Source organism: Mirounga leonina, unplaced genomic scaffold (assembly GCF_011800145.1).
Source record: "Mirounga leonina isolate KUSES-001 unplaced genomic scaffold, KU_Mleo_1.0 Mir_94, whole genome shotgun sequence".
NCBI lineage: Eukaryota > Metazoa > Chordata > Mammalia > Carnivora > Phocidae > Mirounga > Mirounga leonina.
In genome coordinates this window covers 58,249,298-58,263,103 of record NW_023270855.1, presented here as the reverse complement: position 1 = coordinate 58,263,103, position 13,806 = coordinate 58,249,298, and the positions used below count along the sequence as shown (strand labels likewise).

At 67.2% G+C, this 13,806-nt stretch overlaps 3 protein-coding genes across 3 annotated transcripts in view; 1 reads left to right on the top strand and 2 right to left on the bottom strand.

Moving 5' to 3' along the window:
* STK11 (serine/threonine kinase 11) overlaps positions 1 to 4,489 on the top strand; it is a gene marked incomplete in the record, with an annotated part of 20,716 nt that extends 16,227 nt beyond the window's left edge. The window contains 2 exon segments of the mRNA XM_034998087.1: positions 2,421 to 2,639; positions 3,397 to 4,489. Of these exon segments, the coding sequence (XP_034853978.1) occupies positions 2,421 to 2,623 (203 nt within the window).
* Positions 4,490 to 5,310: 821 nt separating this feature from the next.
* Positions 5,311 to 7,043, bottom strand: LOC118005810 (voltage-dependent calcium channel beta subunit-associated regulatory protein-like). The gene has a single exon (XM_034998088.1). It carries the CDS (start codon positions 6,511 to 6,513, stop codon positions 5,341 to 5,343), a length of 1,173 nt encoding a protein of 390 aa, XP_034853979.1. The 5' UTR covers positions 6,514 to 7,043; the 3' UTR covers positions 5,311 to 5,340.
* Positions 7,044 to 7,065: 22 nt separating this feature from the next.
* LOC118005813 (voltage-dependent calcium channel beta subunit-associated regulatory protein-like) lies at positions 7,066 to 11,192 on the bottom strand. The gene is given in 9 exon segments (XM_034998090.1): positions 7,066 to 7,223; positions 7,226 to 7,453; positions 8,643 to 8,853; positions 9,350 to 9,487; positions 9,689 to 9,860; positions 10,064 to 10,208; positions 10,564 to 10,628; positions 10,870 to 11,009; positions 11,100 to 11,192. Coding segments are annotated over 9 exon segments (1,350 nt in total).
* Positions 11,193 to 13,806: the final 2,614 nt, after the last annotated feature.

Genomic DNA, 13,806 nt, shown 5'->3' with positions numbered 1-13,806 from the left:
CATGAGGGTGTGGCCGGCCCTCCCCTCCCCCACGGAAGCAGGTTGGGATCCTGGAGGGCAAAGGCAACCGGGGGCGCCACCTGTGTTCTGGGGAGTGCACGTGACGTCCTGCCAGCGGTGAGAGATGGGGGAAGCCCCTCTGACGGCCCTGAGAGGGTCCAGTGGCCCTCCTGGTGCTTGGCTGCCCGCCCTGACACATGTCGCCTTGCTTCCTCAGGTGGCGAGGAGACGTCTGAGGCAGGGCTTAGAGAGGAGAGAGGCGCCCAGAAGAGTCAGTGCTCAGACCTTTCTGGAGAGGAAGCTGAGGCCGGGGGCGCACGGGAGCTCGAGGCCGTAGTGTAGTGCTGCTCCCGCCCCCCACCCCCGTGCCACCCTGTGCCAGGGAGGCCAGGCCTCAGCACTCCCCACCGGCCCTCCCTGACCCTGCCCAGGTACCTGAGGGCGGCCAGGGCAGCTGCCCCACCCCCCACCCCCCACCCCCAGCGTTCGCCGTTCTGTTCTGGGGCCAGTTGCGCAGGTTCCCATCATAAAGATTTGCCCGGCTGTGTGTGGGGGTGGTGCTTGTCTCCCTTTTCCCTGGCTCGTTTGCCAAATGTTAGATTTCTGTTGTTGAAAAACTGGTGTTTGGGGGTGGCCTGTGTGGTGGGTGGGGCTCCCGGGGACATCCCACTGGGCAGTAACACTATGGGCCCAGCCCTGTTTTCCTGGCAGAGCTGGGGCGGGGTTCACACATCCCACTCACGCAGGGGGCATGCTTGGGGGTCTGTGATGCCCATTTTGGAGGTGTCACCTGCTGGACCCCAGGCAGCTGTGGCTTTGGCTCAGCCGTTTCTGTAGAGGGTCCCGGGAGGTGATGTGGCCTTGCAGAGGTCTGTCCCCTATGTAGAACAGGAAAGAGGTGTCTGGCCTCTCAGAGGTGCTGGGCTGTTGTGTCAGGTCCTTGGGAGTGACCCTCGCTGGCAGGCCATCTGCTATCCCAGCAAGGTGGAGTGAGGACTCTGCCAGATCCCCAGAACCTGGCCAGACCACTGACGACGTGTGTGAGAGGCCAGGAGCTGCCTTTCATGGTTGGGGAGGGCTCATGCGATAGGGGCTCTCCCGGCTGGGGTCAGATGCCTGGCCCGAGAGGGTCCGTCCACGGTAGAAGCAGCAGAACTCTACTCCGGCTGGTCAGCAGGGAGGTGTGCTGTGGCCAAGTCCCTGATCTTCACTGCAGCCCTGTGCTGGGCTCGCCCTCAGAGGCTCTCCGCTGCTTGGCCTTGGTCTCCTGGGACCGTCCCCACTGGGGGGGTCTGCCTCCCACCGAGAGCTGGGTGCTGGGCCCTGGGCCGGCGGTGGGCGGTTGTGGATGATGCTCCAGTCCTTTGAGGGTGAGGAGGCCAGACCCTGTACCCTGCCCCCCCGCCCCAGCCCCAGTCGCTGTTCCAGTAGCTGGGCTCCAGGTGGTCTGTGCAGAGCTGCAGTACTCGGTGCCCGCGAGGCCCCTCCTCCATCAGAGCAGGGCGCCTGACCCCTCTCAAGACCTCTCCCTGGCAGGACCCCATCAGCCGTGAGGAGCTCTGACCTAGGATGCTTCCTGTGTGCATGGGGGTGGCTCACGGCAAGTTCCAGAAGCTGCTGAGTCAGATACCGGGGACCGTTGGGCTGGAGGGGGCTCTGTGCTGGCGAAGAGGTGGACTAGAGGCAGCTGAGGGCAGCTTCCCACCTGGGTCCCAGGAGGGTGGGCCATGGGCAGGAGGCCGATTTTCCGTGCGCACTGAATGAGTTACGTGGGCCCTAGCAGATTGGCCGACCCCTGCATGCCCTCCTCCTCCCCCCTGCACCCCAGAGCACAGGAGTGCAGGCAGCCGTGCAGCCCCAGGCCTGTGGCCCCCGGATGCCAGCAAGGGCTGGTGCTGCCTGGTAGTGAGTAGGGGCACAGCAGGCCCCTGGCTCTGATCTCTCCATCCAGTGCCCAGTATGGGGAGCTGAGGCTGGCCTCCAGGGGAAAGATGAGTGTTGCACACCTTGCCTGAGCCCAGCCCCTCCCAAGCCCCACAGGGCCCAGTGAGGTCTGGCCTCCACACGGGTGAGCGGGCCCAGGATAGGGCCCTGTGCCCCAGGACCCTGGTCCTTCACCGTGTGGTGGGGTGGAGGGTGAGCAGGGCAGCCCAACCACCTGCGTGAGAAGCCAGGCTCATACGTGAGCAGGCACATGAGCGTGGGCTGGGCCCCCACCTTGGCTAGCCGACTCTGAGGTCATTGCCCCTTCTAGCTGGATGAAGGGCCCCGCAGGCAGGACCTAGGTGGGACAGGCGGGGCAGGTGGTGGAGGACCCCGTGCCTGGGTGGAGAGGACCTAGGCCTGGGGAATGGGGTGGGGGGGGGCAGGGGTGTTGGTCTTGGGCCCCCATCAGCCCACACTCGCCCTCTCCCTCCTAGGACAGGTCCCAGAGGAGGAGGCTGGTCAGAACGGGCAGAGCCGGGGCCCACCCAAAGTGGTGTGCATGAATGGCACAGAGTCGGCCCAGCTGAGCACCAAATCAAAGGTGGAGCGCCGGGCCAGCGCCGTCTCCAACCCCACTCGCAAGGCCTGCTCGGCCAGCAGCAAGATCCGCCGGCTGTCGGCCTGCAAGCAGCAGTGAGGGAGGCCACCCACAGGTAGGCTGCTGTGGGGGCCTGTGGGAGCGGGTGGGGGCCATACTGTGGGCCCTGGCAGCGCCCGGCCCAACTCACAGCTGCAGCCACTGCTGACCAGGGCCAGTTCTGTCAGTCTGCGCCCACTGCCCCCAGGACACTGGCCAGTCGGGTGGGGGCTGGGCAGCAGTTCCCATGTGCAGGAGGGGGGCCCTCACACTGGCGGCCTGTCCTGCCAGCCCCAGGTGATGCTGGACTCAGCCCAGAGACATATGAGGCACTGTGTGGGTGGGTGGAAGGTTGGGATGTCTTCAGCTTGGCCCAGGCTGTCATCCTGGTGGCTGCTCGGCCCCCCTCTGCTTCCTCTTCCCGCTCCTGCCTGCCCCAGTCCAAGGTGTGTGTGGTGGGGAATCAGGCCCCAGGGGTGTTGGAGATCCCCTCATCTGCTCAGGATGCAGGTGAGGTGCCCTCTCCCGGGGAGCTGCCCCCCGCCCCCACGGCCCTGTGGTGCTTATCTGCCAGCATCAGAACCAGCCAGGAGGGCTGGGAGCCTGGCTTCCTCTGTGGAGGCTGGTGCTTAACTCCACTGGGCAGAGTGAACTACAGGGTAACCCCGGGAAGCAGCACAACCTTCCCTGGCCTCTCTGGACGTCTGACAGCCCCATATGAGCAGGCCTCAGTTTTCCCACCCTGTCAGGAGACCAGAGAGAGTGGGGCCTGCCTCCTGGGATGCAGAGCCTATTTGCTGGCCGAGGAGTGACCTGTCTGTTCCTGTCTGCAGCCCGTTTCATGGAGCCCCAGCCAGGTGCCACGGCCCAGGTCCTGAGTCTTCCCGCCGACTGCTGGCCCATGGCTGCTGCCCAGGAAGGCCACCGCCACAGCCTCCTTGCCGACTGCTCCTCAGGAAGCCAGGGGTCTTGGAGGGCCGTGGCTGGGGGACAGCAGGGTCTGGGGCCTGGCCTTCCCCTCATGGCCAGTGGACACGACCTCTTGTTGACTTTGCAGCCCTGTGCCAAGCCCCTTCCCCTGGCCAGGGGAGGAGGGAGCACACCGGCTCTCGGGCCCTGTGGGAAGCCCTTGCCACGCACTTTATGTTCAGACTACTGGTTCTCTCCCCAGCCCTGACTTCTTTTTACTCTGCTCCACGTTAGCGCCTCCCACACCTAGTGATGTGTTCAGACAAACCACAGCCACAGCAGGAGCCGGGATGAAGAACAGGCCTGTCAACCAAGATGCATGCCCAGAGCCCAAGGGAGCCAGGCGGCTGCCTTGTTTTTGTTTGGTTGGTTCCGTTTTCTTTCTTTTTTTTTTTTAAGAAAAAATAAAGCAGGTGGATTTGAGCTGTGGTTGTGAAGGGTGTTTGGGCATTGTTGGGTGGCACCGTGTCCTGCAGGTAGGGGATCTGAGTCCAAGCCCCCTTTGTGGACCTACAGCCCAGGGGGCAGGCTGGGGTCTGCAGGTCTGGTGGGCGGGTGGTGGGACCTGGGGCTTCCGTGGGGGTCAGCCTTTGGCCACGCTGGACAGCAGCCCTCTCGGTGGTGGCCGGTCTCCCCAAAGGTCAGCAGGGCCCTCTGCGCAGCCCCAGGGCCCACCAGTCCACAGTGCAGCAGCCGGGGAGCTACCTGATCGCAGGACCCTGACCCTCTTTCCAAGGTCTCTGTGCTCCTGGGTCCCCAGAGAAAACCCGGACTAAGCAAGAGTGTGCAGTAAATATTTATAATCAACCAGAAAACAAACACAAGAAACTCCATCACTGGATGGTACACAGACGGCACGAAGCTCCGAGGGGCGGGGCGGGGCGGGGCGGGGCGACTCGGCCGCAGGCTAGGGCTGCCCCATCTTTTGGCAATAAATAAAGCTTGGGAAACTTGAAACCTTGGCCGTTTGGGTTTTGTGTGTCTCCAAACATTAATGAGTTCTGGCAGCTCTTTGGACGGTGCAAGTGCGGGGCGGGCAGGTGGCCCACTCACATGCTTGGGGCGGGCGCGGAGACTTGGGACACGGTGGGCGGGAGGGGGCGGCGCGGGCTGTGGTTTATTGCTCGGAGGGGGCGCAGACTGCCGCGAGCACATGCCGCGTTGAGGTAAACAGCTTCAGGGGTTTGGCGGCTGCGGCCTCCACCCAACCTGCCCGCCCAGAGTGAGCGCGCCCGTCGCCCGTCTTCCATGCCCCCGCAGCCTGGGTCCCCGCGGGCTCGGCGCATGCGCCCCGCTGCAGACTCCGGCGCGTGCAGCCCGAGCCCCCTCGAGGCTCCGCTGGCCCCGGTCGGTAGGGGCGCCCCGCGCAAGCGCCTCACTCTGTTCCTCCACCCGGACTCTCCAAGGTGCAGGTCCTGGGCGTGCGCCTCCCGGTGCTCTGTGCCCAAGACGCCCCCACCCAGAGGCTGCCGTCTGGGGCCAAAGGCGGATGAACGTAGTCCTCCGGGGCTCGAAGATGAGAACCTGCCCCGCTCCCTCCGGTCCAGCCCCGCACTTCGAGGAGCCACAGAGGGACGCGGCTCAGTGCCCGGTGGGGACTGCGCGCGGGCGCACCGGGGGCGGCTCGAGGGCGTCCCGAGGACGTGAGCATGCGCACCTGGGGGGCGGCTAGAGGCCGTGCGCGTGCTTGTGCGCAGCCCCGCGGCCCCGGCGTGTGCCCGCCGGAGCGTCGCGCCCCAGGCGCGTCCGGCGGCGGAGGTCCCGAGCGGCGCGGGAGAAGCTGACGAGGTGGGTGCGGGACGCAGGGCTTAGGCCGGGCTATGGTCAGGAGACGTCGGCGCGGCGGCGGCGGCGGCCAGCGCAGGAGCCGTGGCGATGGGCTGGGCGAGGCGCGGCGGGAAGAGTCTGTCGTCGATGCCAGCCGCCAGCTTGTCCAGCAGCGATCCCGGGGGCCCGACGCACAGGCCCGAGCCGGGGCAGCTGCCGCTGCCGCCGCCGGGCTCCTCCTCGATGACAGGGATAGCGGGCGCAGCCGGGTCATCGCCCGCGCGGCCCTCAGGCGGGCAGTCGACACTGTCGCCTCGGCGCAGAGGTGCGCGTGCGGGGCGGGAGTCGGGGCCGAATGGGGGCGCAGGCGGGGCGGGGGTGGCGGCGCGCGCGCCGGGGTCGCTGTGCTGCCGGCCGCGCTGCTGCCACTGCTTGCGGGCGTGGGGGTGCGGGTGCGCGCGCGCGCGGTGGCGGGTGGCGCAGGGCAGCGCGTCGTCGAAGTGCGGGTCATGGCGCAGGAACTCGTGGAAGAGCGCGTCTGTCTTCTCGTCGATGCTGTAGTCGCGGCGGGGGGCGCGGCGGGGCCAAGCGCGGGGGCTGCGGGGCCGGGCGGGCGCCTCAGTGGGCGCCAGCGCCCCCTCGAAGCTGCTGCCCACAGTGGCCGTGCGGCCGGCGCTGGTGAAGGAAGAGCGCTTCTCGGACGCGCTGGGGAGCCCGTCCTCGCCCGCGCCGCGGCCCTCGATGCTGGCGTAGCCGCTGTCCATCTGAAGCAGCTTCCGCGGACCTCCCGCCTCGCTATCCGCGGACCGAGGCGTAGGCGGCGGCGAGGGCGGTGGGAAGGTGGGCACGGTGGTCCCGGAGCCTGAGCCCGAGCTGTCTCCGCTGCGCACCGAGTCGCGGTCGTTGCCACTGCTGCTGTGGTCCGAGGCGGCCGCGGCGTGCAGCTCGAGAGAGGCTCGCAGGCTCCAGATATCCCGGTAGATGGTCTGGGCCTGCTCTGGCCCCGAGTCCCGCTCACCATCAGATTCCTGCTGCGGCTGCTCAGGCCCCGCACCGCCGCTGCGCTCTGGGGGGGACTCGGGGCTCGCTCCTCCCGTGGCGCCCACCTCCTCGGCTGCCTCTAGCCTGCAAGCCAGGCCGCAGCAGTCAAGAAGGCTGTGCGCGCCCCTGCATTTGCTCCCCAGCCCCCCGACTCGGTCCGGAAGGGTGGGCATGGGCGGGGGCCCCCTACGTTTGGCCAGGCTCTGAGGAAAATGAATTTTTTAAAAAAATGCCGCCAGTCCCTGTTGCAGGGTATGTTTTCTGGGTAAACCTGAGCCTTCCTGGCACCTGCTTTTCAACCAGGTCACTTTTCCCAGTGTCTGTGGCTGGCTCTTCACCTAGAGAGAGTGAACATTCTGCTGCGAAGCTACTTTTTTCCTAAGGTCTTAGTGTAGAAGGGATTGGCATGGGAGGGACTGGACCAGGTGCAGTCCCACTCAGCGTCTACACCTGGACTTCATCACCCCAACACCCCCATCCACTGGGGGGGTAGTGGGGTGCTGCGGGCAGAAGGGGTCAGTTTCTGAGAAGGGGCCATGCAGCCCTCAGGAATATGAGCAGGTGGGAAGGAGCACCAGGCCTCAGCGGAGCCCAGCAGGCCGTGGACTCCAACAGGAAGCGGTAACATCCAAGCAGGCACATACCCCTGGCAGCCCTAACTGGGCAGGCATCCTGTCTTGGGGACCCTGGGGCCATCGTCCAGGGCCCCACCTGCCCCTCTGCCCTTACCCCGTCTCCCCCTGTTTCCCTCTCGTGATGCATGCTGGAGAGGTGGCCCCAGTGAGACAGCCTCCGGGAGGGATGGTGGGCCTGGAGTGTGACCGCACGTCTGCAGGGTGGGGAGAGCCCTCCCCAGGACAGTGGGGTGGGACTGGGCTGGGCTGGGGCCCACAGGTCCACCCCTAGCACTTCTATCTACTGAAAAATACCTGCCGAGAGTGGGGGATGGGCTGGTGGGGCTGGCCAGAAGGGGGTGGGGGGGCGGGAAGGCCACAGCCTCGCCTGCGCTGGCGATGTATTGGATGAAGTCCACGTGGGGGGCGTCCCCCTCCTCCTGCTCTGTGCTCTCGCTGGCTGCTCGCTGCCGCTGGAAGTGGTGCCGCTTGGGGGAGCCTGTATGGAGGAAGGCGCGTCAGAGTTCCGCTCAGCCTTGGGCCCCACTCCCACCCCAGAGGCCAGCAAGGACCAGCCTGGGCCAGGTGAGTGTGCACCCCGCTCCGCAAGGGGGAAACCGAGGCCCCGAGAACAGAAGAGCTAGGGCAGGTGTGAGTGCGGTGTGGAGGTGGTGCCAGTGCCTGGAGCAGCTCTGGCCGGAAAGGTGTGGCCGGGGCCAAGATGTGCCCCGGACACCAGGCAGCAGGCACAGCTGGGCTGAAGTGTAGAAGCTGGAACGCGGGGGGGAATGAGGGACAGGCTGGTGGGGGCCAGGGAGAAGATTGGGTGGGAGAGCCCCAGGGGTGGGGAGGCCAGTCAGCAAACAGGTTCTGGGCACTTCTGCACCTCCGTTCGGCTCTAACTGCCCTCAGGATCATGGGCTCCATCTCTGCTCCTGAAGGCAGTGGAGTGGGCCCCCCCGGCCCTGCACGAACTGGAGCCAGGCCCCGGCAAGGGGGCTTGTGGCGTCAGGCCATGCACCTGCTTACGCTCTCTCTCCTCACCTGTCCCGGCACTGGCCCCACCACCTCCACAGGGCGGCAGGAACCCCCGCAGCCTGTCCTGTCCTGGCTGAGTTCCCCCAGTATATATGGAGTATACTGAGTATGCCCTGAGGTTCCCTGCTTGGGGCTGAGGGTAAGGAAGCCCCTACATGCAGGGCTCTCCATGACAGGCAGTCTGCGGGATTGAAGGGCTGCTGTCGCTAGCTCAGGGGTGGGGATGCTCCGGCCCACAGGACAGATGAGCCTGCAACCTACTGTTGTAAATGCAGGTTTATTGGCCCATCTCCACAACACTCATTCATACCCAGTCTACGGCTGTTTCCACGCTGCCAGACCAGAGAGACTGACCACAGACCCAAAAGCATTACTGTCTAGAGCCTTACCGAAGAAGTTCACCGATCGCGGCGACGGCCTGCCCACCCCCCTGCTTTACTGGGGCACAGTCAGTGACCCAACCAGCTCCGAGCCCTTGGGCAAGATGCCCATTGGCAAATGGGTGCTGCCGGCCAGCAGGGGGCAGGAGCCCCGGGGCCCCTCAAGAGCACGGACCCCTTCCTAGATGCAGAACCTCCTCTAAGGCCGAATGGGGCAGCAGCTGGAGCTCCACCCCCTGGGCCCCGGTTTCTACGGAGGCCACAGCTCACCTCTAGTGTCCAGACTGGATGCCCGTTGGCTGGGGTCCAGCTTCCACTTCTTGACCTTGAAGTAGGGGCTGGCCCCATCCAGGCTGGCATGGCGCCGCAGGCGGGTAAAGAACTGCAGGACAGGTCCGGCCCCGGAGCCTGGGCCTGCCTCCCTGGGTCCTGTCATGGCCGCTGGCCCAACAGGCTTAGTGCTCCCGGTACCTGCCTCCAACTGGAAGGAAAGAGGAATGCTCTCAGGCATGAGGACCCTCTCCTTGCTGCCCCACGTGCTGGCCCCAGCTTGGGCCCCAGCTCTGCACTCTCGTGGGCGGCCTCCACCCTGGCAGACTGCCAACACGCCCCACCCAGAACGCAGAGGAGCAGTGAACAGCGCTCGGTGGCTGGGTGGAAGCTATGCTAAGCTGCGGGGTTCAGCCAGGCTCTGGCCAGCTCTGTTCTCCCAGCCCCGGACAGAGGAGTTTCTGAAGGTCAGTGTCCAAGAGCACTCATGCCCTGGCTTGGGCTGTGTCCTGACCCTAGGCTCTCCGGCTGCTAGAATGCTCTGTGCATGTGTGGGATGGCTGCGTGGTCTAAGTGCTGCCTACCCCTCTTCCTCCCATGCAGGGGGATCAGGCAGGAGCAAGGGGAGTTAGGGTCGGGGGAGGCCACAGGCTGACCTCTGTCCTGGAGTGGGGCAGGGAGGGGAGGGGCCGCTCGGGGGCCCTCACCCAGGTGCCTTCCCCGGAGTCGCTGGATGCCAAGGGGCTGATCTCGAAGTCAGCAGGGCCCACGGCTGAGTTGTAGGGGTCACCTGGCAGGGCGGAGCTGGGGCCCACGGAGCGGCCGGTGAGGGCCTTCCCCGGGGGCTAGGGGAGGAAGCAGTAACAGGTCAAAGAGCACGAGTGGGTGAGGGGGACTACTGGACCCACAGCCCACTGTGCACCCCAGCCAGGCCCCCCTCCCTGTCCTAAGACGAGGGGCCCAGCCCAGAGAGTGGGAAAGGGGCCACCTACAGGGTGGGTGTCCTGTCCACTGAGCCCCGGGCTGGCTGCCACTCATATACTCACCTGGAATATGGCGAGGTTGGCCTTGGGGGTGGCAGCAGCGTGGGGAGGGGTGGTTGTGCTGACTTCACCCAGGTCGCACTCGTGGATTGTAATGATCTTGAGGGGTGGTAGGTGCAGGTGGGTGAGGCGGGCATTCTTCAGGTGGTGGAAGTCCCCCTCCGTCAGGGTGTACCTGCGCCCGGCATGGCTGCCTGTCACCATGCCAGCCAGCCCCCATGCTCAGCCTGAACCCCGAGCCCACACCTGCTGCTGTCCCTGGCTCCACCATGGGGAGAGCAAGGCCAGCACCCACTCCGCAGTGAGCCCAGTCACAGGGCACCAGGCTCTGTGGCCTCCCTTGGGGACAGGGTCCCCTCCTGCTGTGCCGCCCCTTACCGGCGGCCCTTGTCCTGTGACTTCCGGCTCTGCTCAAACAGGGCTGCCTCATTGAAGGACACCCGGCGGCCGGTGTAGCTGGTGGACAGGAAGCGCTCCGTCTCGGCATCCTGGCCCTCGGGGTCCTCCCCCCTGAAGTCGGGGTCTGCGAGGAGAGTGCAGAGGGTGGGCCCCGGGCGGGCCTCGCCTGGCGCTGGGCTGGCGCTGGGCGGGCGGCCGGCTGGGGTGGGTCGGGGAGGGGGCGAGGGGTGGGGCCCGACTGAGGGCTGGGACGGGGCAGGGGGCAGGGCGGGCACTCACACATCCGCTCACACACTCACTCGCTCAGCACGCGCCTGTGAGCACCTACGCGCGGGCTCTAAGGAAACAGAGATGAGTCGGAATCGAGCTGCGCCCAGTCTGGTGGGGGAGACAGACAGACACAGCCGGTCAGGCGGCCCGAGGGGGCGGGCGGGAGGGCGGGCAAACGGGCTGGGGGCGGGCCTGGCGGGGCGCCGCACCTTGGGCCGGGTGAGCACCGTTGTCCAGGTAGGTGGTGGTGGTCTTCTCTGCTTCCTCCGTCGCTCTGGGGAGGGACCGCAGGGCAGCAAGGTGGGACGGAGGGCCCACCTGCCGGGACCCGAGCTCACTGGGCCAGGCCCCAGGGGACACACCGTGCTCCCCAGGCACTTAGAAGCAGGCCCCCAACACCACACAGGCTGACACACACGCGTGCTACCAGCGCGCGCGCGCACGCGCGCTCACGATCACCCGGCTCCAGGCGCGCAGGGGCCCGGGGAGGCCGCTGGGGTGGGCGGGCTGCGCACCTGTTGAAGCGCCGGTGGGCCTCCCAGCAGCGCCTGCATAGGAGCAGCACGCCGGACAGCACCACTAGCGCGCCACCGACGAAGAGCGACATGACCACCACCAGCAGCACGTAGTTGTCCAGGATGGGGTCAGGCTCCGCCTGTGGGCCGGCAGGGGTCAGGACCGCTGGGCGTGGCCTCCGGAGGCCCGCCCGGCCCGGCCCCCCACTCCATCCGTCCCCCTCACTCACGGTGGGGCTGCCGGTGGCGTTGTCCCACCTCGAGGTCAGGGCAACCGTGGTGGCGGCGCCGGCGGCAGTGGCCGTGGTGGGCGTGGGCTGCATCGTGAAGCTAGGAGGAGGGGCCGGGGGGCAGGGCCTGCTCAGACCAGCTCCTCTGTCCCCTCCCCCTCCCAGCTCCCCGGGAGAGGGAGCAGGAGTCCACATGGGGCAGTGACTCACGGAGAGGTGGAGGAGAGCCCCGAGGCAGCCCCCACCCCGCTTAGATCCGCGCCGGGACCTCCGTGTCCCCGTGTGTAAAACGGGGGAGGTGTGTGCTATCCACCACCTCCCCAGCCGGTGGGGCCGGCCCGGCAAGGTCGCAACTGGCCGGGAACCCTGCCCAGAAAAGGGGAAGCACTCCTGCGGGAAGAGGGACGCCAAAGATGTCAGTTCACTACCGTGAGCCCTCAGGGGCCCTGCCAGCCGCATCAGGGGGTAGGAGGGGGCTGTCGCAGCCCCGGGAGACTGGTTCTACGGGGGAGTGGTACTAGGATCGTGGAGGGGGGCGGAGGGACTGAGCTCAGTGACTACGTAAAGTCACGACTCCGGGAGGTAGCTGCCCCCCTCCACCCAGTGCTAGTGGGAGCGAAAAGGCCAAAGAAGGCGCATCTGTTCCCAGCCCTGAAGAATCTGGTTCCCATGGCGACTGAGCGAGCAGGCCGAGCGGGGGGGGGGGGGGGGCCCAGGGGGACTGGGGGGGGGGGGGGGGGGGGGGGGGGGGGGTTGCCAGGGCGCACTGGGGAGAGGAGGGGGCGCGGGGGAGGGAGGCCTCCTGCAGGGCGGCTTGAGCCGGTCCTGGGCGGCAAGATGGCTGCTGCAGCCGCCTCCCCGCCAGTGCCCAGCGCGGGGCCCTGCGCCTCCGCGAGCAGCTTCTCTGGCTGAGCAGGCCAACCTCCACGTTTGCTTCACGCTAGGGGTAAACTGAGGCCGGGGGAGGGGAGCTCAGCCCTCGGGAAAGGGACTGCCTGGACATTGCACCTGACTGCCCCCCCTCAACGCCCCCTCCTCCCGGTGGGAAGGACCGGGGACTGCACGCTGGAATCTCAGGGAGCAGAGTCTGGGCCGGGATGACCCGCAGCCCTGAGTAGGCAGGGCGCGCGTTCGGTCCTTCCCCAGAGGAAACGGTGAGCCAGTGCACAGGCTCCAGCGTCCCCAACCCTTTCGGGTGTCAACCCCACTCGACAGCAGGGGAAACAGGCCCAGAGAGTGGGGGTGGGAGAGACCTGGCGAAAGCCAGGTGTTCTCTCAGCTCCGATCCGAGAATGACCGTGGCTGCCCGGGATCCTCAAGGGGGATGGGCGCGCATATGTAGGTCGGGAAATGAGTTCCGGCTGGAGGGGGAGGGGGCAGAAGCGCAGGGACCGCGACAGGAGATCAGAAAAAATGGCAGGCAGCCGAGGGGGAAGAGAGGTGGACTCCTGGGTAGGCGGGGACCAGACCCGAGGGCGGACGTTCCCCACGGGCCCGCCCCTGAGGTCCAGCCGGTCCTCCCCGAGCTCGCTCGCCACCGCGCCCATACCCGCGCCCCCAACCGGCCCCGGGACGGGATGGAGAGCCCTCAAGGAGAGGCAGAGAGCCGGACTCCGGACACATCTCCGCTTCGGGCTAACCCAGGAGACGGAGACGCCATCGCCCTCGCTGCATCTCACAGGGGAAACTGAGGCCGGGGAAGGGTGTGGCGGGGGGTCCTTCTCCAGGCCACTAACGGGGGATGCAGAGCCCCGCAGAGTGGCCCCCACGCCCTCCCCGGCTCCCCCCACTCCCTCCCTCCGGCCTCGCCGCCTCGCGGAAAGGGCCGGTGGTCCCGAGCCGGCGGCGATCCCATGGGCCGCGCGGCCCCGGCCTGCCCCCGCCCGCCTTGGCGTGTCCCCGGGCCCGCCGCGCCTACCTCAGCGCCGGGGCGCGCGGCCCATGGGGGGCGGGCGGGCGGGCGGCTGCGCGGCGTTCCCGGCGGGCTCCGGTGCCCGGTGGCCGCGGAGCAGGCGGAGAATTTATGAATGGAGAGCGCGGCGCGCGGGGGAGGCAGGCGCAAGAGGAGGGACCGCGCACGTGACCGCGTTGGCGGCGAGCCCGCTCCGACCCGCTGGGTGCCACCCGGTCCCGGGCCGACCGCCCCCGCCGCGCTCGCCGCCGCGTCTGGCTCGCTGCGCGCCGGCCACCGCCTCCCCTTCCCTTCCGGCGGGAGTGGGGGGCGGAGCCTCGCTCCGGACGCCCCCTCCTCACGCGGAGCGGCTGTCTCCCGCGGCGGTGAGTCTCCACCCCCTCCCCTGCGACACAGCTCCTGACCCTTCCCAGGGTCCGGAGGGACGGGGAACGAAGGGGAGGAGTCGGGTCCATCGGTTTCCCCTCCTTCGCGTCCCCCAACGTGGGGGACATCAGGATGCACAGTTTGGGGGGTTGGAGACATGCCCCCCCTTTTCTTCCCTAATACGTGGCATTGTCAGGTTCACCAGGCGCGCTGCCTTGTTGGAACAAACAATGAGTGAAAATAATAGAATATTATCTGTGCTGAATGCCACCATGGCCTGCCCAGCCCGGGTGACATCAGGACTACTCTGGCAGAAACTCCATGACTGGTGAACCCCAAAGCTGCTCCCCATTCTCCATCTCAGAAAATCGTGTCTTGTCCTTCTAGATGCTTAGGACACCAACCTGCACCAGCGTGGTCTGGGTTCTA